Source organism: Onychostoma macrolepis, chromosome 23 (assembly GCF_012432095.1).
Source record: "Onychostoma macrolepis isolate SWU-2019 chromosome 23, ASM1243209v1, whole genome shotgun sequence".
In the NCBI taxonomy this organism is placed as follows: domain Eukaryota; kingdom Metazoa; phylum Chordata; class Actinopteri; order Cypriniformes; family Cyprinidae; genus Onychostoma; species Onychostoma macrolepis.
The window spans coordinates 29,906,725-29,929,674 of record NC_081177.1 but is presented as its reverse complement, the minus strand read 5'-3'; the positions used below and the strand labels follow the sequence as shown (position 1 = coordinate 29,929,674).

General features: G+C 40.0%; 1 protein-coding gene across 4 annotated transcripts in view; it reads left to right on the top strand.

Annotated features, from left to right (window-relative positions):
- The window catches only part of l1camb (L1 cell adhesion molecule, paralog b), a 44,183-nt gene extending 21,971 nt beyond the window's left edge, over positions 1-22,212 (top strand). For 2 of the 4 annotated variants that reach the window (XM_058764163.1, XM_058764161.1), the window contains 16 exons: positions 2,744-2,903; positions 3,257-3,384; positions 3,467-3,568; positions 4,065-4,265; positions 5,004-5,074; positions 5,343-5,568; positions 5,695-5,810; positions 7,557-7,782; positions 7,869-7,991; positions 9,167-9,343; positions 9,453-9,566; positions 10,711-10,851; positions 10,924-11,055; positions 12,850-12,919; positions 19,468-19,479; positions 19,573-21,679. In XM_058764163.1, coding sequence (XP_058620146.1) covers positions 2,744-2,903; positions 3,257-3,384; positions 3,467-3,568; positions 4,065-4,265; positions 5,004-5,074; positions 5,343-5,568; positions 5,695-5,810; positions 7,557-7,782; positions 7,869-7,991; positions 9,167-9,343; positions 9,453-9,566; positions 10,711-10,851; positions 10,924-11,055; positions 12,850-12,919; positions 19,468-19,479; positions 19,573-19,837 — 2,264 coding nt within the window. In that variant the 3' untranslated portion in view covers positions 19,838-21,679. Of the gene's footprint in view, positions 1-2,743; positions 2,904-3,256; positions 3,385-3,466; positions 3,569-4,064; positions 4,266-5,003; positions 5,075-5,342; positions 5,569-5,694; positions 5,811-7,556; positions 7,783-7,868; positions 7,992-9,166; positions 9,344-9,452; positions 9,567-10,710; positions 10,852-10,923; positions 11,056-12,849; positions 12,920-19,467; positions 19,480-19,572; positions 21,680-21,700 lie in introns of those variants that run through there. The other 2 variants (XR_009268907.1, XM_058764162.1) reach the window with 2 other exon arrangements.
- The last annotated feature ends 738 nt before the right edge of the window (positions 22,213-22,950 follow it).

Sequence of the window (22,950 nt, the reverse complement as noted above, 5' to 3'; positions counted from 1 at the left end):
AGTTTATATTTCTATTTTAATTTTGTTGCAATTTCTAACAATAGTAGTATTATGTATTTTATTATATTTTAGTTATTTAGTTATTTTTTTTAGTTTTATTGTATTTAATCGAGGTTTTCGCTGGGGATCTGTCTCTGGGGGTCATCTGGGTGTGCTGGTCTCCGCTGACGATCAGGGCTGTAGACATCATCTCTTGGTGCTGATCCACCATCTGATCGGATACGGACTGAGAAACAGAATAGGAAAGAAACAGACAAATATTAGCGTAGATGCCATTCTACTTACGATGTAACGAGTACATCGTGTGTTATGGGGAGTGTTCCCGGTTCGGTTGATCTAATTAATGCAGCCTAACAACTTTAACGGATTTGAATAATAGAAGCGTATTAGTGTGTTATGTGTAAGCCAGGCTAAAGAGATGGGTCTTTAATCTAGATTTAAACTGACAGAGTGTGTCTGCCTCCCGAACAGTGTTAGGTAGATTGTTCCAGAGTTTGGGTGCTAAATAGGAAAAGGATCTGCCGCCCGCAGTCGATTTTGATATTCTAGGTATTATCAAACGGCCGGAGTTTTGAGAACGCAGTGGACGTGGAGGACTATAATGTGATAAGAGCTCGCTCAAGTACTGAGGAGCTAAACCATTCAGGGCTTTATAAGTAATTAACAAGATTTTAAAATCTATCCGATGCTTGATAGGGAGCCAGTGCAGTGTTGACAGAACCGGGCTAATATGGTCATATTTCCTGGTTCTAGTAAGGACTCTAGCTGCTGCATTTTGGACCAACTGTAGTTTGTTGATCAAGCGTGCAGAACAACCACCCAATAAAGCATTACAATAGTCTAACCTTGAGGTCATAAACGCATGAATTAACGTTTCTGCATTTGACGTTGAGAGCATTGATCGCAATTTAGATATGTTTTTGAGATGAAAAAATGCAGTTTTACAGATGCTAGAAACATGGCTTTCAAATGACAGATTGCTATCGAACAGCACACCTAGGTTCCTGACTGATGAAGAAGAATTGACAGAGCAGCCGTCAAGTGTTAGATAATGTTCTAGGTTATTACATGTGGGGTTTTTAGGTCCGATAATTAACACCTCTGTTTTTTCAGAATTTAGCAGTAAAAAATTACTCGTCATCCAGTTTTTTATATCGACTATGCATTCCGTTACTTTCTCAATTTGGTGTGTTTCACCGGGCCGCAAAAAAATATAGAGCTGAGTATTCCTTAAAATAACAGTTTTCGATTTTAATATGCTTTAAATGATCATTTATTCCTGTGAAGCAAATCTGAATTTTCAGCATCATTACTCCAGTCTTCAGATCCTTCAGAAATCATTCTAATATGCTGATTTACAATCAATGTTAAAAAACAGTTGGGCTGCTTAATATTTTTTTCAGGATGCTTTGATAAATAAAAAGTTAAAAAGAACAGTGTTAATTCAGACTAGAAATTGTGTTACAATATACATTACTGTCAGTGGCAGCTGGTGGACAATTTTCTAGGTAGGGCACCATATCCAACAATTTTAGCATACATCCTGGTATTATTTAACCCAGGATAACAAAAGGAAAAGTATTAAGACTTGAAACATTTCAAGTCTTGAAACATTGTTTTACCAAGCTACAGATTGAGGATGATTTCCACAAAAATATATTTTCTGCAAGCTTTTTTCAAGATAGATTAAAACATTCGTAATTTTCATAATTCACAATTTACGTATACAGAGCAAAAACTGTGAGGATAAAAATTAACTTGACTTAATTAAAATTTTTTGGGTGAACTATCCCTTTAAATATGACAGAAAACAATCCCTCCCTTTCACACTTTGGTGGTGCGTCACACTATTGCCCTAATGAAGAAACCGCCCCTGACTACTACTACTATTCAAAAGGTTGGGGTCAGTATTTTATTTTTTAAAGAAATGAATCCATTCAGCAAGAACGTGTTAAATGGATAAAAATTGATAGTAAAGACTTACATTTTTAGAAAAGATTTCTATTTTGAATAAATGTTGTTTTTTTTTTACTTTGTATTCATCAAAAAATCAAAAAGAAAGTATCACAGGTTCTAAAAAATATGAAGCAGCACAACAGTTTCAGCACTGATAATAAATCAGCATGATTTAGAATGATTTCTGAAGGATCATGTGACACTGAGGACTGGAGTAATGATGCTGAAAATTCAGTGCTGCGTACCAGAAATAAATAATATTTTAAAGTAAATTAAAATAGGAAACCAATATTAGAAATTGCAATAATTTTTCACAATATCACTGTTTTTGATCAAATAGATACAGCCTTGATGAGCAGAAGAGACTCAACATTCAAAATTTCACTGATCCCATACTTTTGAAGGGCAGAGTAGTAAGAACTTCATTTTCTTTTGAGCTTTGCGTCAACAAGGCCACACTCGTTCTTGGTTAATGTTAGCCATATAGCTAGTTTTTGACATTGTTGAGGCTACTGTTGTAAGTACTGTTCATTTTTCCAAATTCATGCCAATAGTTTATGCAGTAATTTCATGCTGGTTAATGTTAATATAATAGATTGTAGGAACAATAGGAAATAGCAATGGATGGTTGCACATCCTAGCCAAAAAGCGCCCTCCAATGTGGGTTAACGGAAGTACTTATCCAAAAACCTAGCACAAAATCACATTCAGGTCTTTGAATCATTGAATCTTTCTCCTGTATGTCACATTAATGAGGTAAAATGTCGTTTCATGTTATTGTCTCCAGACAGAACTAAGATTGTGGACCCTCCTCAAGATCTGCAGGTTTTACGTGGAGATGATGCTGTTTTGCAATGCAAATATACAGTGGACCACAAGTTAAAACAACCCACAATTCAGTGGAAGAAGGACAAACACAAGATCACATCATCTGCTAATGATGACAAGTAAACACACCACATAAAACGTATCTCTGCTATTTTGAGCTTATCGGTATCAGCCAATTTCAGTTAACAAAAGTGGTCAAACTGCTGTGCAGTGTCTGTTGATTCTGTTCGTTTTTGTGTTTATTTTGAGTAAACTTTGTGTAAAAGTTCATTCACAGTTTATCAGCCACTGGCTGCTCTCTTTTGAGATATCAGCCTATATCAGCGTGTGCTACTAATTGAGCAAAACAGTCCCATGAGATGAGAACATCACACATGGTGATAACTTCAGGGCACTGCTGCCAAAACCAGCTGGTCATATGAACGGCAGTGGCTTTGCTGGAGTTTATAGTTTGTGATTTGAATGGTTGCAGATACACTGATTACTCCGACGGCTCTCTGAAGATCACCGACGTTCAGATGGAGGACTCGGGAATCTACAGCTGTGAGATCAGCACTAAACTGGACTCGGTCAGTGCCACCGGCTCCATCACCGTACAGGGTGAGTCTGTCACTGTTGCCAGATACACTTGTTTGACATTGCCTTGCTTCTGAAAGACACTGATGTGTTGGATGCTCCTCAGATAAGCCCGGTTCTCCTCACTCTCTGGAGTTGTCTGAAAAGAAGGAGCGTAGAGTAACGCTGTCCTGGATGCCAGGCTCTGAAAACAACAGTCCTGTATCTGGTAATGGAAATCAAACCTTTGACTGTGCTCACAACAGCCCATCGCTTGTATTCTGTTTATTCAATCCTGACACCATGATACATCATTAGAAAGACTCATTTTTGACCTCTGTTTTATTAAAAACAATAGTGTCAGCAATTTGTTAATGAGTGTGTAATATGAAAAATTCTTACACATCCACTGCAGGCTTCTCCTCAGAGCCCTTTATAAAACACTGTTCCTCAAGGCTTTTAGTCCAAAAGGAGAAATACTGATGGATTCTTATACGTTTACTTCAAATTTCTTTAAAAAAAGAGTATTATTTTAGTTAATTTTTTTTACCCAAAATGAGGAGATGTGAGCATTATGGAGCACCCCTTTTATCAAATCCTCAATCCTCACTAGATGCTCCAAAAAAAAAAAAAAATCATTTTAATAAGGATAACGAGTTTTCTCAAGAACCTTTTGGATCAGACATTTGGAGTTTGACTGACCTTTCATCTCTGTTGTCCATCAGAGTATGTTATTGAGAGGAAAGAGGAGCAGAATCCAGAAAAGGGCCACTGGGAGGAGTACAGAAGAGTTCCTCAAGACATCAGACACCTGGAGATCCACCTGCAGCCGTACAGCACGTATCACTTCCGGGTCAGAGCAGTCAATGGCATAGGAACCAGCGAGCCCAGTCCTCCCTCAGATTCATACAACACGCCAGCAGCCAGTAAGACTCTCTGCTCTCTGAAACATATTCCACAAGCTCTACAGTTCTCATGCTCCCAGCCGCAGGAGGGACCAATAGCACTTTTTAAGCTTTATTTTTGGTATTTTGCCTTTATTTAGATAGGTCAGTGTAATGACAGGAAGCAAATTGGGAGAGAGCGAGTGAGGGGGATGGGATCGGGAAAGGTCCGCGAGTCGTGATTTGATCTTGGGATGGCCAGAGCGCAACAGCGCTACCCACAAGGCTATCAGTGCCGCAGTAACACTTTTCCATGGCACAGAGATGTAAAGGTTTTTTTCACTGCAAAACTGAGTTTTCTTCCACTGTATTTTCTAGTCCAGTTATCTAAAGACTCATAAGTCAAGATACATTTCCGTGACATGCAAAATGGCATAGTATTGTGAAAAAAGTGTTAAAATCTTCAGTGAAAGTTTCACCCCAATCTCATGAGAAAATGTATTGATTTTACAAGGTGGTGATTTATGAATTGGTAGAAATTTGTTAATTTAAAAAAGCTATATTGTGTCAACACCAGAAGTCTCATCGGCAGCGCATTGAACATGTAGGCGACCCGAGTTTGAGTACTGAGGCTCACTGACCTTTCCCAATCTCATCCCCCTCTCTCTCCCACTTCACTTCCTGTCTAGTAACTGTCCTATCATAAAAAAAAAACTCAAAAATAAATCTTAAAAAAAGAAGAAAAAGCTTTCTTGTATTAATGATCTCTGTTGCACACAGAGCCTGACATGAATCCAGAGAATGTGACGACGGTGTCTGCTGATCCAAACACTATGGTCATCACATGGCAGGTGATTAACGATCTCCAGCGCTGCTCCTGGTGAGCTGGCACTCTGCAGATCTCAGCTCAACTCCAATCAAACACACCTGAGGCAGCTCATCCAGGTGTTCAGTGTGGATCATTACAGACAGGCGTTTGAGCTGAAGTCTGCAGGGCGGTCGCTGTCCAGGAGTCTTCTCCAAAAGAGAAAGCCATATTACATGTGACAAGGAGAAGATGATTTTGATGCAATCGTTACGATTAATCTCTTTTTTTTTTTACTTTTTTACATTTGAAAGGAACTAGAGCGACAACAATTTAACGGACCAGGTTTTAAGTACAAGATCTACTGGCGTCAAGCTTCAGGCAGGAGTTCACATTGGGATGAAAGCAGCGCCTCAAATCCTCCTTTCATCGTGAACGTCAACGGGACCTTCATCCCCTTCGAGATTAAAGTTCAGGCAGTCAATGAGCTTGGAACAGGACCAGAACCAGATGCTGAGATCGGCTACTCGGGGGAAGACTGTGCGTTCTCAAACATTTCCTGCTTCAGTTTTACCTTGTGCTCAGCATTTCCAAAAAAAATATTTTTCAGTTTATTTAAAAAAATCTTTTGACAGTTTCATAGAAATGCCTCTCAATCTCTCACAGTACCTCTGAAAGCTCCTTCAGAGGTGGCAGTGACCGAGCTGAACAAAACCTCTGTCCTGGTAAGATGGAGTCCAGTCGACAAGGAATCTGTCCGCGGACACTTACTCGGCTACAAGGTACATGATCTATAAACCATCATTTATAGTTTCTGCACTTGGCTCCCAGCTAGAAATGTTATTGTCCTAAAAATGTTCTGAGAACTTTACGTTCTGTGAACAAGTTTTGTTTTAGTTCCCAGAATATTCTCCTAAAATGTAGGATAACATTCTCTAAAAACATTCTAAAAATGTTTATTGATAACATTATTAGAACATTATCTCCTAACATTCTAATAAAGATTTAAGTGGGAAGCTTCCCATTGGACATTGGATGTGGACTCAAATGTTGCTTTCAAATTTTGGTTGAAAGTAAAACCCAACCTTTGTTTGATGAAGCTCCAACTTCATTAAATAACTCCAACAACAGTATTTCCAGCTTCACCTATTATAAACCAGGTTGACTTTATTTCTGTCATATATGTGCAAAAGGTCTTATGATATTAACAGTGGTTTAGATGTTGATGTCTGTTTAAAAGTAATATTTTGGTTTGACGTCACCATTATGGCGATCAGTGTTTACTTTAGTTGGGCAGTTTGACTCTTCAGTGTTTTTTCTCTAGCTATGTTTGTTATGGCAAAACAGCAAGAAAATGTAATTAGATAATGCTGGTTATTTGCTGATGATAAAGATATAATCATTATGTAGCGGTCTGGTTTTCTGATTTCTTCCAATCTAAAGTTGCACATTATTTATTAAAGACACTCAGTGGTTCTTCTGACTGAGATCCAGCAGTGTTTTAATTAGATCTCTTCAAGTATTAAATAATAATATATATAAAAAATAAATGGTATTAAGACACACAAACTTCAAGAGTCAGGTTATGAATCTCAGCAATGGTGACATGCTTCATGCTGCAATGCATTCTGGGTGCATCATACAATACTCATCCGAGGCTCCCAGAATGCATTGCGGCATGAAGCATGTCACCATTGTTGAGATTCATACACTGATTCTTGATGTCTGTGTGTGCGTCTAAGCAATCAGTAGTTCAAAAGTTATTCATGAACAGTGTTTTTAAAATTACAGACAGAAACGCAGATTATCTGTTTAAAACACTGTAGGATCTCATGCTGTTGAAATGCATTTCTACAGTCACTAAGATGAAATTAATAGCATAGATTAGACTCTAGATGAGATCAGTTGATCAGATCACTACATCATGATGTGTTTAACATCAGCTAGTAATCAACATAATCTAATCACATTTTCTCTTATTGTTTTTGCTATAACAAACTTAGGTACAGCAACTAATTAAAAACTGACATTGAAGAGTCGAGTCAAACTGCCCAATTACTGATCACAACAATGGTGACTTCAAACCAAACTATTATTTTCAATAAACTATCAACATCTAAACCTCTGTTAAGCTTAATAAGAACTTTTGTAATTGTATGACAAAAATAAAGCCAATCTGGTTTATAATAAGTGAAGCTGGTAATGTTGTTTTTTTGGAGTTATTTAATGACAATGGAGGTTGACATCAAGCAAATGTTGGGTTTTCACTTTCAACCAAAATTTCACATCCACAAGTACACATCTAGTGCAATGGGAAGCTTCCCGTTAAAATCTTTATTAGAATGTTAGGGGATCATTTTCTAATAATGTTACCAATAAACATTTTGTTTTTAGAGAATGTTATCCTACCTTTTAGCAGAACATTCTGGGAACAAAAATAAAACATGCCGCTGAAAACATTCCCAGAACATAAAAAATTCTAGAGGTGCTGCTGATTCTCATAGCTGTTTTTTTCTCTCTCTCTCGAGATCCATCTGAGAAAGAAAAGCCCCAGAACTCACAGCCGAAGAGGCCTGCCGATGCAAGAACCAGCGGCGGACAGGAACAGAATCTTTGTGGTTCATGGAAATAAGGTGGAGACGGTCGTGAGCGACTTGCAGTTTTACTCGAACTATACTCTGACAGTTGCACCTTTCAACAGCAAAGGTGAAGGTCCGCATTCGAAGGCGTATCACTTTAGCACTCCAGAGGGCGGTAAGGTCACTTTTTACAGTGCATGTGAAAACCTCTATAAGAATGTGGATTTAGATCAGCTGAACTTGTGCTCTTCTGGCATCCAGCTCCTGGACCAGTTTCATTCTTGACCTTCGAGAGCCCGTCTGAGACGGAGATCACCCTGCACTGGGAAGCTCCAGACAAACCCAACGGAGTGCTCACAGGCTACCTGCTACAGTACTATGAACGTGGGTCAACTCACGATTATTTATTTCAAGTTTATTAGCACTTTATATATAGCTTTGAAACTGATTTACAGTGAAACCAGTGAGAATTTGCAGGAATCAAGCATTATAAATACAGTTAATTTAAGCAGCAAAGAAAATAATACAGTATCAGTGAATTAAGTTCTTCAGCTGACACATCGATAGATTATACCGACTGTTAGTGAAGTAGTGAAGCTCAGTGTGATCGATGGTTCCAAGCCAGAGCACAGTCAGTAGTATACAAACGGATGGTATTTACCTTAAAATGATAAATAGCACACATGAAAACAGCTTGTTTACCATGAAGATATGCTTATATCTGCCTATCAGCAGTGTTAGGGAAAGTTACTTTTAATAATAATGCATTAAAATAATGCATTACTCCCTAAAAAAGTAACTAATTATGTTAATTACGTTTTTATAGAAAGAATTGTAAGTTACTTTTGCGCTACGTTTTCGTTGCTTATGCATTACTTTTTAAACCTGGGCAGGGCTTGCTTGTTTGTTTTTAATATAAAAAATTATATTTTTGCAAACGTAAAAGCACTTTTACACCAAAACTAAAATGAATAAGCCTCAGGCTGAAGGAAAAGTAAATTTACGTCTGTACAGTTGAACACAGGAGAAGACAGTTCAACACTCTTCAGCAATAAAAAATAAACCACAAATCAAATCTATAATATTTGCTTATTAGTATGGTTGAATTGGATGATCAAAGGTCAGCAGTAAAAACACTGGTTCATAAAATGGGATTAAACACATAAAGGATATTTGTACTATTTATTGCAGGTTTGCATCATATTCTGAGTTTGCAATGTTTTTTTTTTTTAGGTTTTTATTTTTTTTAGATGAATTAATGCATGTTGACATTTAGTCTAGGATTACAGTAACATCATGTTCACACAGCGCCTCTACCAGAGTTGCCAGTCAGTACATGGGAAACAAAGTAAATGGCATTACGTATTTGAAAAAGTAGCTCAGATATTTTCTTGTAAATTAAAAATGCATTACTTAACTAGTTACTTGAGTTACTTGTAATGTATTACCCCCAACACTGCCTATCAGTGATTTATAATGTATTTAAGAACAAGTTATCAGTTTTATTATATGTGAAGTCTTATTAATTCTGATGGGTTTCTGTTCTGTCCTCTGTTTAGCTGTGCCTGCAATTTCGAGCGCACAACTGGTGGAATCCATCAACCTGCCCCTTGTTACTGAGTTCACACTGAAGGGTCTGAATCCTCAGATCCAATACCACTTCAAACTCAGAGCACTCACTGCTGCTGGTGATGGGGAGCCTGTAGAAATGGAGGGCACCACCTTGTTGGATGGAGGTGAAACTGCACAGCCAAAATTTCAGCATTCTCAGTTTAGTGTGTTACAGGACACAATATAACCTTTTCTGATCTACAATATTTTATTATCTACATGTTCCCTCTGCAGAACCACCATCTGCGATCAACATTGCAGCTGGACAAACATCGGTTAACGTCAGTTGGGTGCCAGGAGAAAGACAGCGTAACATTGCCTTTAGCTTCCGTTACCTGAAAAAAAGTGGTGAGAGTCTGATCAACTTTGATCTACGTTTCCTGAATCCTGAAGCAATGAAACATAGTTTATTTTCCCTCTGTCATAGTATCATCATTGCTGTTGTTGATCACCATCATCAAACATTTGCGATGAAAGTGTGTAATCGTAATTTGTATTTATAGCTAGTGTATATTTTTTCATGTTTGGATGAACCCTAAAATGTATCTAAAATCTAAATATAGCTTCTAAAATGTATAGCTATTTATATATAAAGAGATATATGTGACCCTGGACCACAAAACCAGTCATAAGAGTCATTTTTTAAAATGCATCATCTGAAAGCCGAATAAATAAGCTTTCCATTGATGTTTGGTTTGTTAGAATAGGGCCGAAATACAACTATTTGAAAATCTGGAATCTGAGGGTGAAAAAACCCCAAATCAAAATAGAGAAAATCAACTTTAGACAACTTTAATCAAATATTAAGTTTTGATATATTTACGGTAGGAAATTTACAAAATATTTTCAAGGAACATGATCTTTACTTAATATCCTAATGATTTTTGACATAATAGAAAAATCGATAATTTTGACCCATACAATGTATTGTTGGCTATTGCTACAAATATACCCCAGTGACTTAAGACTGGTTTTGTGCTCCAGGGTCACATATAAATGTTTATCCTCTAAAGCAAAGATGCCCAAACCAGGGTATGTGGGCCAAATTAGGCGCACCATTCGATGTCATAGGATGGAGCAAAAATAGGGAAATATACATGCCATTGAAGCATCTTCATTTCTAATATTGGAAAGTATAATCCTTTTGCATTGAAATGTAGAGAAGTTTGATGTTGATATTATAGTTAGATATAATGGAACATGTTTGATTTTTGGCCACTATGCTCAAAGGCTCACATAGCGGGATTCTAATTTGTCAGTAAAATATGTCAAATGAAAGCTTTTTAATGACAAATGGAATCTAGGTGGGACTACGTCATTTGGCTGAATTTATTGGTGTGATCGATGTTACGGTGTAGGTGTACTGATCAGTACTGATTTGTGTGGGTTGGAGGTACAGGTTTTGCCCAAATGTCCCCCCATGAGAAAACCTGAAAAAAAATGTATGCTATTCATGCTGATCTCCTCACGATGTTGTTTGTGTGTATGGTAGTGGGTGGTGAATGGGAAGAGTCGGAGAAGGTCAACTCCTCACAGGCATTCTATCAGCTGCAGGGTCTGATGCCGGGCGTTCAGTACCACCTACGGATCCTGCCCGGAAACAACTCCTGGGAATTCAAAACGGCTGGACCAGGTACAGGCTAGTAACAACCATCTCTGGATTGTTTTATTTGTTCCATGCTTTCACGTTTTGTCTTTTTCTCAGAGCTGCATGAGTTGCCCAGCAGCTTTGCGACTCAGGGCTGGTTCATCGGACTCATCAGTGCCATGATTCTGCTGCTGCTAGTGCTGCTCATTCTGTGCTACATCAAGAAGAGCAAGGGAGGGAAGTATTCAGGTAACACACAAAGCATCTCCCACAGTGTGCTGAAAAAAATCATTATGTGTCTTTCATTCTTGGTGATAGCAGCCTTCTGTGGTCTGATGTTTTTGACTTAGTCCCGGTTGTAATTAAACCTTGGGTGTGAAAACATCAACCAGACGGAGGTAGTAGTATCATTAATTACAAGACTGTGTTCTTTACTCCATGCAATGAAATTGGCTATCTCTGTAGCATAATACTGAAAGTCCCTGTCCTTATACAGAAGGCCAAGAATGGCAGTATCGTTTTACAAAAATATTCCCAGGATGGTGACTCCTATACTCATTAGTGTATAGTGTAAATAACAATGGTGAACATACATACCCTTGGGGAACACCAATACTAATGGACCTGCACTTGGCAAGAGTCTGCTTCACTTGAACTTTTTGAGTCCTACCGGTGAGAAATGAATGGAACTATCTGATACTGTTTGTATTGACAGCCAAGATGTTAAGTTTGGAGAGCATAAGGTGTGGCTGCATGGTATTGAAAGAGCTCAGATCAAGGACGAAAAACCTGGCCTGAGCATTAGGATCCTCCAGATGTTTTACAACATGATACAGCATAGTCAGGATAGCATCATTAGTGCCCCTTTTGTTCTGATAGGGATTAAAATGGTCCTTAACCTCTTCTTTAAGCTTCCACACCATGATCCACTCCAAACACGGCATCACATTACAGGTTAAGGGCAACAGTCATTATACACCTCAGGACTTGAACTGGTATAATAATAGATTTTTTTTTTTTTTAAATATCTGGAATGATATGTGAAGCGATAGTCCTCTGGAAAATGTCCACCCGTGCAGGAGCTAATTCCTCCCAGACGTGTGTGTGTGTGTGTGTGTGTGTGTTTACACTCGTTAACCTCCTTCGTGATATATGGCTTGTTGTTTGGAAAATGTTTGACTGGTATCACAGAATCTACACAGAACTTGACATACACAGACCTAATTTCATTATGCCTGTCAGTGTGCTCATTGGGAAGCACTGTAAAATCCAAGCAGTGAAAACAGCCTTTCAATATCTCCGCATTCTCAGGAGACCAAAGTCTCACCACCTTGGTTACAGGCTTGCTTGACTTCAGCAAAGTACAGTAGAGGAATAAGCTGCAATGTATTATGGTCAGAATTTGCTATTGGTAGTTTAACTTTTGCAATATATGCATTATGGGAACACTTTCAGTGTGTACCGCGTCTGAAACGCTTGTAAAAACACACCAATTCTGTTGGCCGAGGCAGTCATGTGACATTACTCTGACATGACTATAAAAGCACACCATCAAGTTCAAATTGTCTGAAGAAAGAGACGCAGACATGCAGTATGGCAACTCAACACAGCATATGGTTCTCTTCTCTGGGAACCAGGGTACATAACCCCTCGACGTCCGTATGGGAACGCAACGCTGCATCAATTGCTGATGATATAAGAATTTTAATACCGATGCACCAATGGTTCTCAATTCTGATCCTGGGGCACCACTGTTCTGCACATTTTGTATGTCTTCCTTATTTAATGCACCTGATTTAGTTCATCAGCTCATTGGGAGGGAGATCCAGAGCAGTGGTACCCCAGGGCTAGAATTGAGAACCACTGCACTACACCATGCTGAAAAATGCCTCCACACAATACTCTGTGCATATATATCAAGCTCTTTCTCTTCCTCGGGAGAGCCCACTCAACCCCTTACCAGAGGCATCCTATGTGCGGAATTTTTAATAAGAATCGTCTGTTTGGTCATTTTTATTTATTTATTTATTTTTTGTATTTCAGTGAAAGCTAAAGAGGAGGATCAGGTCAATGGGGCCCGAACAATGAAAGATGGAGAGTTTGGAGAGTACAAGTAAGTGCAGTTTATGTCACATTATTGTGTATTTACACAAGTAGCTCAGACATTTCCTTTTTGTGGCGATCATTATTATGTAACACGGGACATCTAACATGAAGAGTTTAATCTCACAGAACCTGTCAAGAACTGGTCAGTGGCCTGGAGAGTGACATAGAATTTCTGGAGAGATTTTATTAGATATACTATATATTTTATATCATATAACATTATATAATAGATACAATATATTTTTATATTATGTATTAGTACATCAAATAGACATTATTGTGTCTAAAATATAACAATAAGTTCTTATTTACTGAACTGTTGTATAACATCAGTATCACATTTCCACTCGTGGTATTCGGGACAAAAACAGCACTCATGTGATATTGCTTAACTATATCATTTGATATAAATATGAGACAAAATCTCATACAGGGGCATTTTTGCCCCAATCTCTTGAATTTTAAAGGGGCATATAACTGCATTCTATTGGGTGCATTCTATTATATTGAGTTGTTTACCCTGCATCATGTTCGTCACCAATCAACTATAATGAAATTTAAGATGATCTACACAGGTCTGGGACGGGGAAGGTGCATTAAATGCTTTAAAAAAATGTCACTCTCCAAAACCTTGACCCTCTCTGTTCCTCTATGAGTGGGGCCTATTTTAGTCCAGAAGTTTAAAAAGTTAATAAATTAAAATGAATATCAGACAGTAGTATAGATTATGCTTTTCTATGAAATATTACACCACTGTATAAAAACTTTGATATTGTCTTGATGCCTTTTTTATTATTTGGAATTTTCATTGACGGGTTGATTGACATGGTACATATGCCTATGTATATTCACTCTTTCTCTCCATGTATGCGCTTGTGTGTGTGTGTGTGTGTGAGAGAGAGAGAGAGAGAGAGTGGCACGACACTTTTAATGCATAGCGTAATGTGCTGCTTTAAATACGTAAGTACGTACGTAAATAAGTAAAGACGTATGATTAGTTACATTTTAGTTATTAGTCATGCAGTTATGTAACACACATGCCTTTTCTTCATATGTGTGAAGTGAGAGAAAACAGAGGAGAAGCAGTGAATTTACAGTGAGGAAAATAAGTAGTTGAACACCCTGCTATTTTGCAAGTTCTCCCACTTAGAAATCATGGAGGGGTCTGAAATTGTCATCGTAGGTGCATGTCCACTGTGAGAGACATAATCTAAAAAAAAAAATGCAGAAATCACAATGTATGATTTTTTAAATATTTATTTGTATGATACAGCTGCAAATAAGTATTTGAACACCTGAGAAAATCAATGTTAATATTTGGTACAGTAGCCTTTGCTTGCAATTACAGAGGTCAAACGTTTCCTGTAGTTTTTCACCAGGTTTGCACACGCTGCAGGAGGGATTTTGGCCCACTCCTCCACACAGATCTTCTCTAGATCAGTCAGGTTTCTGGCCTGTCGCTGAGAAACACGGAGTTTGAGCTCCCTCCAAAGATTCTCTATTGGGTTTAGGTCTGGAGACTGGCTAGGCCACGCCTGAACCTTGATATGCTTCTTACAGAGCCACTCCTTGGTTATCCTGGCTGTGTGCTTCGGGTCATTGTCATGTTGGAAGACCCAGCCTCGACCCATCTTCAATGCTCTAACTGAGGGAAGGAGGTTGTTCCCCAAAATCTCGCAATACATGGCCCCGGTCATCCTCTCCTTAATACAGTGCAGTCGCCCTGTCCCATGTGCAGAAAAACACCCCCAAAGCATGATGCTACCACCCCCATGCTTCACAGTAGGGATGGTGTTCTTGGGATGGTACTCATCATTCTTGTTTCTTCCTCCAAACACGTTTAGTGGAATTATGACCAAAAAGTTCTATTTTGGTCTCATCTGACCACATGACTTTCTCCCATGACTCCTCTGGATCATCCAAATGGTCATTGGCAAACTTAAGTCGGGCCTGGACATGTGCTGGTTTAAGCAGGGGAACCTTCCGTGCCATGCATGATTTCAAACCATGACGTCTTAGTGTATTACCAACAGTAACCTTGGAAACGGTGGTCCCAGCTCTTTTCAGGTCATTGACCAGCTCCTCCCGTGTAGTTCTGGGCTGATTTCTCACCTTTCTTAGGATCATTGAGACCCCACGAGCTGAGATCTTGCATGGAGCCCCAGTCCGAGGGAGATTGACAGTCATGTTTAGCTTCTTCCATTTTCTAATGATTGCTCCAACAGTGGACTTACTGATTTTATGGGGTGGACAGGTGTCTTTATGCAGCTAATGACCTCAAACAGGTGCATCTAATTTAGGATAATAAATGGAGTGGAGGTGGAGGTTTTAAAAGTAGACTAACAGGTCTTTGAGGGTCAGAATTCTAGCTGATAGACAGGTGTTCAAATACTTATTTGCAGCTGTATCATACAAATAAATAGTTAAAAAATCATACATTGTGATTTCTGGATTTTTTTTTTTAGATTATGTCTCTCACAGTGGACATGCACCTACGATGACAATTTCAGACCCCTCCATGATTTCTAAGTGGGAGAACTTGCAAAATAGCAGGGTGTTCAAATACTTATTTTCCTCACTGTATATTTGGTACAAGATTATATTTAGAACTGCCAAAATATTTAGAATATTATAAATATTATTAGTAATATTGCACACCGCCTTCACTGCTAACAAAAAATCCTGTGATTTGCCGCATTCCATGTGTCTTTAATTAAAAGTGAACAGGTGCATGGAGAGTCAGTCACAGTAACTGATATTATGGGGTCTCGCTTGGGAGCCCAATCACCTCTGATTAGTACAAGAAACAACCAATAAGTATTGGCGAGTGAAATTTGCATGCCAAGCCACTCCCTGTACATACAGGTATATAAGATGGGCATCGACTCATTTAGATTTTACTTTGGAGCTGAATGCTTGTATAAGCAGCTTATCTCTAAAAAGCTACAAGTTAAAGACTTGGTAGACTTCTCAGGCTGTGATTTAAGCTGCATTTCAAGGCATTCTGTAACTAAAAGAGCAAGTGAATGACTGGCATCTGGGCTCTAGACGTGATTCACAGCCACGTTCTGCCCCAGTGCCTTTCTTCTTGGAGGTGCATGAAATGCTCACTAAAGCATGGAAGGTACCCTACACGCTTGAGCGCTTCCCTCCTTACTACCCTTGATGGCTTGACAGGCAAGGGGTATGTGAACGTTCCCCAGGTGGCGAGTGCTTCCAAGGCTCACAGTGCTGTGGACCAGGTGCTCTGAACCTGCAATACATGACAATCCTGCAAGTACATCAGTCGTCCCTTTGGTGATGCTTGTGTGGAGTCTGGGGATGTTGACATAGAAACACATCCTTTTATGAATTTGGCTCCAGGATTGGTTTGCAGCAATTGACCTAAAGGACATGTACTTTCATGTCTCAATCTTACCTCAGCACAGACTGTTTCTTTAGTCAAGTATAACAGTATGAGGTGACCCCCTTTGGGCTGTTCCCATCTCACCGCATCTTCACGGAGGGTGCCTTTGTCCCACTACAGGAAATGTGGATTTGGATACTCAACTATCTCAACGACTGGCTTATATTAGCTTACTCACAAGATCTGCTGTGCAAGCACAGGGACTTGGTGCTTAGGTACCTCAGCCACCTGGGGCTTTGGGTCAGCTGGGAAAAAAGCATCCCTGTGCAGAGCATCTCTTTTCTCAGAATGAAGTTAATATGAAGGTGCATCTCACAAACGAGCGTGCTGCACTGCCTAATTCATTCAGGCGGCTAACTCAGTCCCACTGAAAAAAAAGTCAGAGGTTCCTGGGGCATATGGCATCCACAGCTACGGTAACGAAGCTTGGATTGATGCATATGAGATCGCTTCAGCACTGGCTCGATATGAGCATGGTACTGTGGCACACATCGGGTGATCATTACACCTATCTGTTGCCATTTATTCAGCCCATGATCAGACCTTGTTGTGTAACGGGCCTTGTTGTGCTTCGAGTGTCCTTAGAATAAGTGTTGAGACATGTTGTTGTCACAACAGATGCCTCCAGAATGGGCTGGAGCACTGTATGCAACGGGCACACATCCTCAGGCTCATGGACAGCCTTTACTGCAGTAGTATATCAATTGCATCGGGGTGCTTGCCTTACACCGGTTTCATCTGCTGCTTCAGGGCAGGCATATGCTCATCCAGTCAGACAACACTGTAACAGTTGAGTACTTCAACAGATGCTTTTGCACCGGAGGAACCTTTTCAAAGTTCCTAGAACTATTGGTGAAAGTTCCCGCTTTTTGGCATGTTCGCACAGCAGGAACTAGAAACGTATTTAGCTCTAGGAACTCTGTTTGGGGGAACTAAATTAGCTTCTACTTCAGAGTAGGGTCTAAAATAGCGAGTCATGTCATTTGTTTCCTAGGGGAGCTCAATCGTGCAGCCAATGCGCTCTCACATCTTCCCAGCTCACTTAATTTCCAGAAATACTGTCGACTTGATCGTACAGATACTATTTGAACTGAACTGAGCTGGACAATGACAACACAGAATCAACGATGAACTGATTTTAACAGAAAATTTGAGTGCTTACTATTGTCCTTTTGCATTATTGACACACTATTTTCTTATTCAATACTGTAAACCTGCTTTGACACAATCTGTATTGTTAAAAGCGCTATATAAATAAAGGTGATTTGACTTGACATTGCCAGCTGTTTTTTTCCATGATCGAAGCCCCCCTCTGCACAGATGTAGCTGGCCCCGGAGTCTGAGCAAGTGCGCGTTTTCTCCAGTGAGATTCCTTACAGAGACCCTGTGCAAGATCAGGAATAATGAAGAGCAGGTCTTGATGGTTGCAGCTTACTGGCCCATCTGCACCTGATGCTCCTCGCACACAGCACCTCCCTGGTGATCTCCTTTCTCAGGGATGGGGCACTATTTGGCACCTTTGTCCGGATCTCTGGAACCTCCACGTGTGGCAGTATGGGGCACGGCAGACTTAAGGGTCTTAACACAGGCAGTGATTGACACTATTCCTCAGGCTACGGCCCCATCTACTAGGTAGGCTTATGTGCTGAAGTGGAGTATGCTTGTTGAGTGGTGTTATTCTCGCCAAGAAGCCCCGCAGAGATGTCCAATCAGTGTGGTGCTTTCTTTCCTGCAGGAAAGGTTGGAGAGGAGGCTGTCCCCTTCCACCTTGAAAGTTTATGTTGTCGTCATTGCGGCAGATCATGACACACTGGTTGGATGGACCTCGGGAAAGCACAACCTGATCATCAGTTTACTGAGAGGTGCCTATGAGGTTAAATCATTCAAGACTGCACCTCATCCCCTCTTAGGATCTCTCTGTCATCCTTGCTGGACTACAGAAGGCTCCTTTTGGGCTGCTCGATTCAGTTGAGCTCAAGATCTTGTCCCTTAAGACAGCTCTTCTGATCATGCTTACTTCCATCATGAGGGTGAGGGACCTGCATGCATTTTCGTTTGACAAAATGTGCTGTGAATTCGGGCCAATTGATTCTCACATGATCTTGAGACCCTGGCCTGGATATGTGCACAAAGTTCCCACCACTCCCTTCCAGGATCTGGTGGTGAACTTGCAAGTGCTGCCCCTAGAGGAGACAGACCCAGGCCTTGCACTGCTGTGTCCCATTCACACTTTACACATTGTGGAACACACCCGGAGGTTCAGAAGCTTTGATCAGTTCTTGGTCTGCTTTGGAGGTCAGCCGAAGGGAAAGGCTTTCTCCAAACAGAGGTTTGCACACTAGCTAGTGGATGCCATCACCTTGGCTTACCATAGGTAGGGTGAGTCATGCCCCCTGGGTGTATAAGCTCATTCTACCTGGAGTGCCGCTTCCTTCTGGCATTGTTGCACGACACTAATTTGGCAAACATTTGTAGAGCTACAGGCTGGGTGACACCTAACACCTTTGTGAGATTTTACAGTTTCTGGGTTGAGCCGGTTTCCTCCAGTGTGTTGGGTATGAACAGGTAATAGATGGGAGGGTGGGCTCTGTGTCTTGCTTGCGGCACCATTGACCTCTACAGGGTGCTACAGAGTGCTTTTCCGCTCTTCCAGAAAGTCCCCCTCCGCTCAGCAGAGGAGCCTGACTCCAGGCTTAGTAATTGTGTTGCATACCATTCCATACCAGCCCTTGTGCTAGGCTAGGTGCCCATACATGAGATTATCTTTGGGCAGTCCTTTGCCTTTTTTGCAAACCTGTGCCTTTCCCTGGACAGTTTTCTTATGTCCATCCCTGCACTGTTAGTTGTTCCATCCCTGATTAGGTAAGAACTACTGCAGTGGTATATGTAGTAATGTCCATTGGTCAGTCCATATGTGCATATGTGTATCTATATGTCACCTCCCCTTGGTTAGGATGTGTAAATATATGTATGTATGTGTGCGTCTGTATGTGAGACCCCCTGCTGGCAAGTCGGAATGCACACAGGCTATTTTTGAACTACCGGCAAAAAAGTGAAAAATGTCAATTTTGGGTGAATTTTGACCCTGCTAACATCTAACGCTGATTGTTTGTCTCTGCTTTCATTCATACTCGCGCTTAAACACACAGATCTCTGGAGAGGTAAGAACAGCTTTCTCTCTCTAACTGTGTCGTGACCGTGCTCTTATTTCCTGGTCGGCTCTAATCCAAGCGTCTGCTCTGTATCTCCTTCAGTGATATGGAGAAGTGCTCCATCAGTCAGCGGTCCGTCTGCGAGAGCAAGCGCAGCAGCAACGACAGTCTAGCCGACTATGGAGACAGTGTCGACATCCAGTTCAACGAGGACGGCTCCTTCATCGGCCAGTACAGCGGACGCAGAGATGCAAACGGTCAAGGCACTCACGCCAGCTCGGGCGCCACGTCTCCCATCAATCCCAACATGCCTCCACCCAGCATCAGCTTTCCCACGTCTGTGACAGGATTCCTGGGGCCAAACTAACACTCCACCGCCACACGCACACATCCTTGACCATTTGAATGAGGGCCCTGATGGTATTAGACAGGATATTGATTTGAGGACAGACAGTCGTTACTATATGACGCAAGAAACGACATCCGCAAACACCGCCGGCTTCACTCTCGCATAATAATGACACATGTGCATCCGACAGACACGAATAATGTGCAGGACAGTTGCTTCTAACATTCCATCCAAGCACTGAAAACTGTTTACAATGCTCACCTCGCTGCTTCAAGTGATGTTTGGACTGTAGATTCTCTCTCACTGGAAGTTTTTCCAGTTCTCTCGCTGAAATTCTGCAGAAGGTGGTGTGATAAACAACAGACACAAGCGGGGGAAAGGCACGAATACAACTGTTTGAGAGTGTAGGGCAGACTTGGGCCTTGTTCACGTGGCACACAAATCGGATTTGTTTTGAAGATGGGATCTGTAGGAGGGACCGCCTGCACCGATTTTAACAGTCAGTAGAACTGAGGCTGATTCTTTAGACGGTGTAGTCGGTATTTCAGTCAGTACAGGCTAAGATGCATTTCCAGATTTTGTTTTTTTAACTGTTCAGACTAAACCAAAACAAAGCGATTTTGCTGCCTCTCTGAACAATGCCTTATGTCGAATACATCAGCTGAAATCACTGCAGTCAATAGAAGTCAGGTCTTAAAGGCTGAAAGCGAAAATCTTTTTCTATTCGTTATGGGTTGAAGGCATTCTTTTACCATTCATGATTACAAAACATTACAATTATTTGAAGTATTGTTTTTGTATTATTCTTTTACTTATGTTCTTACTTTTTATATATATATATATATATATATATATATATATATATATATATATATGAAATACATGTATATACATCATATATTTTTTTTTTCATAAAGGCTAATATATTTGGTTTATAATGTCATATTTTTTATTTATTTTGTATTATTTTATTTTTTGCTTGTAATGTATTTATCTTTATGAATTCATGTTTTATAAAACAGTATGTATGAACATTAATAATCTGCCATGTGTGTCTCTCTGTCTTAATAATCAAAGTTCAGGGCTTTTAACCGTGTATCGTTTGTATTGTTGCCTAAGTGTGTTACCCAAGTGAGTTTTTAAAATAATGGTGTTTTTGATGCAATTTATTACGTTAAATCCCTTTGAAGTACATACAGCCGCTGCACTAAAGCCAAATTTTGTGATCTTGACACTAACATATATTTTTAAAAGAAAAAAGAAAAAAACAGCAACAAAAACTGATTTCCTGCAGCAAATAACAGCATGAGATGTAGTGCTAGGCTAGTTGATGTAGTGTGAGGCTGTGCCTGTTGTTCTGCTGTAACGCTGAGGCCAAACCCCGACAACTGCTGTGCTCCAGTGTCTGTGTCATCCGTCCGTCAGCTTGCAAATATTAACACTCAAACATTGCTAATTATGTACAGTGAATTATTACTAACAATAACAGTCATACAGTATAATCTATCACACATTTGTCTCATGTCATCAATTGTTCTTTCTGGTGCGGGCATTCGTTGAATTGATGTAGTTGGGCTGTTCCTGTCTGAAGGAAATGGCTTTGAACAATATTACGAGCCAATGGCAGCAAATAGACACAGACTACAAAAGAACAAACTGATGGTTCATATTCTGAATGTAAGTCATCTTTTACAACTTTTATTTAGTATGTTTTCACATGTAACATCTTTATTATTAGATTTAGTGGTATTATTACACTTAATCTGATCTTTAGTTTAGAAAACAGGTCAGAAGTAAAATGCATTTTTTTATGGGACTTCTGAATGACTATATTGTTGTGAATTTCATTAAATGCATTTTTGGGGGTCTCTGGAGGAGCAGTGATGATGTCATGATGGGCCTGCAGTTTGATGACCTCATCACCTCTCAACCAACCCGTTTGAAGACTGTAGAGCAAGACATTTGTGACGTTTTATAATAGAATGAGTAGAAAGATCTTCAGACAGTAATTATGGCTTTGAGTTTACTCATTTGTCTTCTCTCGCATACGCCACAGCATCCTGAATTGTACTGATCAAAGTCATGCTGCAAACGCCTGGTTAAAATCAAATTAAATACTAGGAATATTTACAACAAATGTATGTAAGAGTATGTAGCCTGTGTACGCATTAAAATCTATTTTCCTACAAAAAGGACTTGAGTTAAACGGGTGGAATTGCAGTGCATGGCTTTTTACAATGAGCTGTGAAAGACCTAAAGCATGCCACCATCCCTCCCGGCTCTGTGGGATATCTCCATATTGTATGTAAGCTTCCTCTTACCTCTGCTTTCTATTTGTAAATCGAAACACTAAAATGAGAATAAAAATGTAGTCAGAGTGGTATTTCAAAGCATCACAGCCTCTGTGAGTGATCTCTGAGCTCTTCTGAGAGACGACGGTCGTGATGGATGCAGTGGGAATGTGACGAGTCGAGCGCCGCAGTGCTACCATGTGCTGTATCCAAATACAATGAAATAAAATGACGTCAATTATGCAGAAAATAATGTCTGACACTTTTTACTTTATAATATACATTCCATTGAATATGCATTTCATAATCTGACGACTTCACTGAACATGACAAAGCCTTAAAATGACTACACTTCTTAATACATCATTCATTCATGATCAAACGTAATTGTGTGACCTCAAGAGCAGCAACCAAATCATCTAAAAGATGAAAAGTCATAAAGCAGAACAAGAAACAACAGCAGCTGATTCAGGCACGTCACGGGCCCGTCCCAACAATTTAAGTGCTTTTAATTAAATGATAAAAATCTAACTACACAATCACATACAACTGCTGCTGTATGTTTAGTAAGTAAACACATCACAACAAGCGTATTGCCAGAATATCCAAACGGGACACACTACCAAGTTCATTATATTGTGGAGTGACTCAGCAGTGCCTCCGTGGTCTGGTCTGGCTGTGGCAGGAGGTCTTCTCCTGGGGCCTGATTTATAAAGCGTGTGTACACTCAGATTTGATCTTAGAGTCTGCATACGCTTAAAGGGATAGTTCACCCAAAAATGAAAATGTGATGTTTATCTGCTTACCCCCAGGGCATCCGAGATGTAGGTTTCTTCAGTA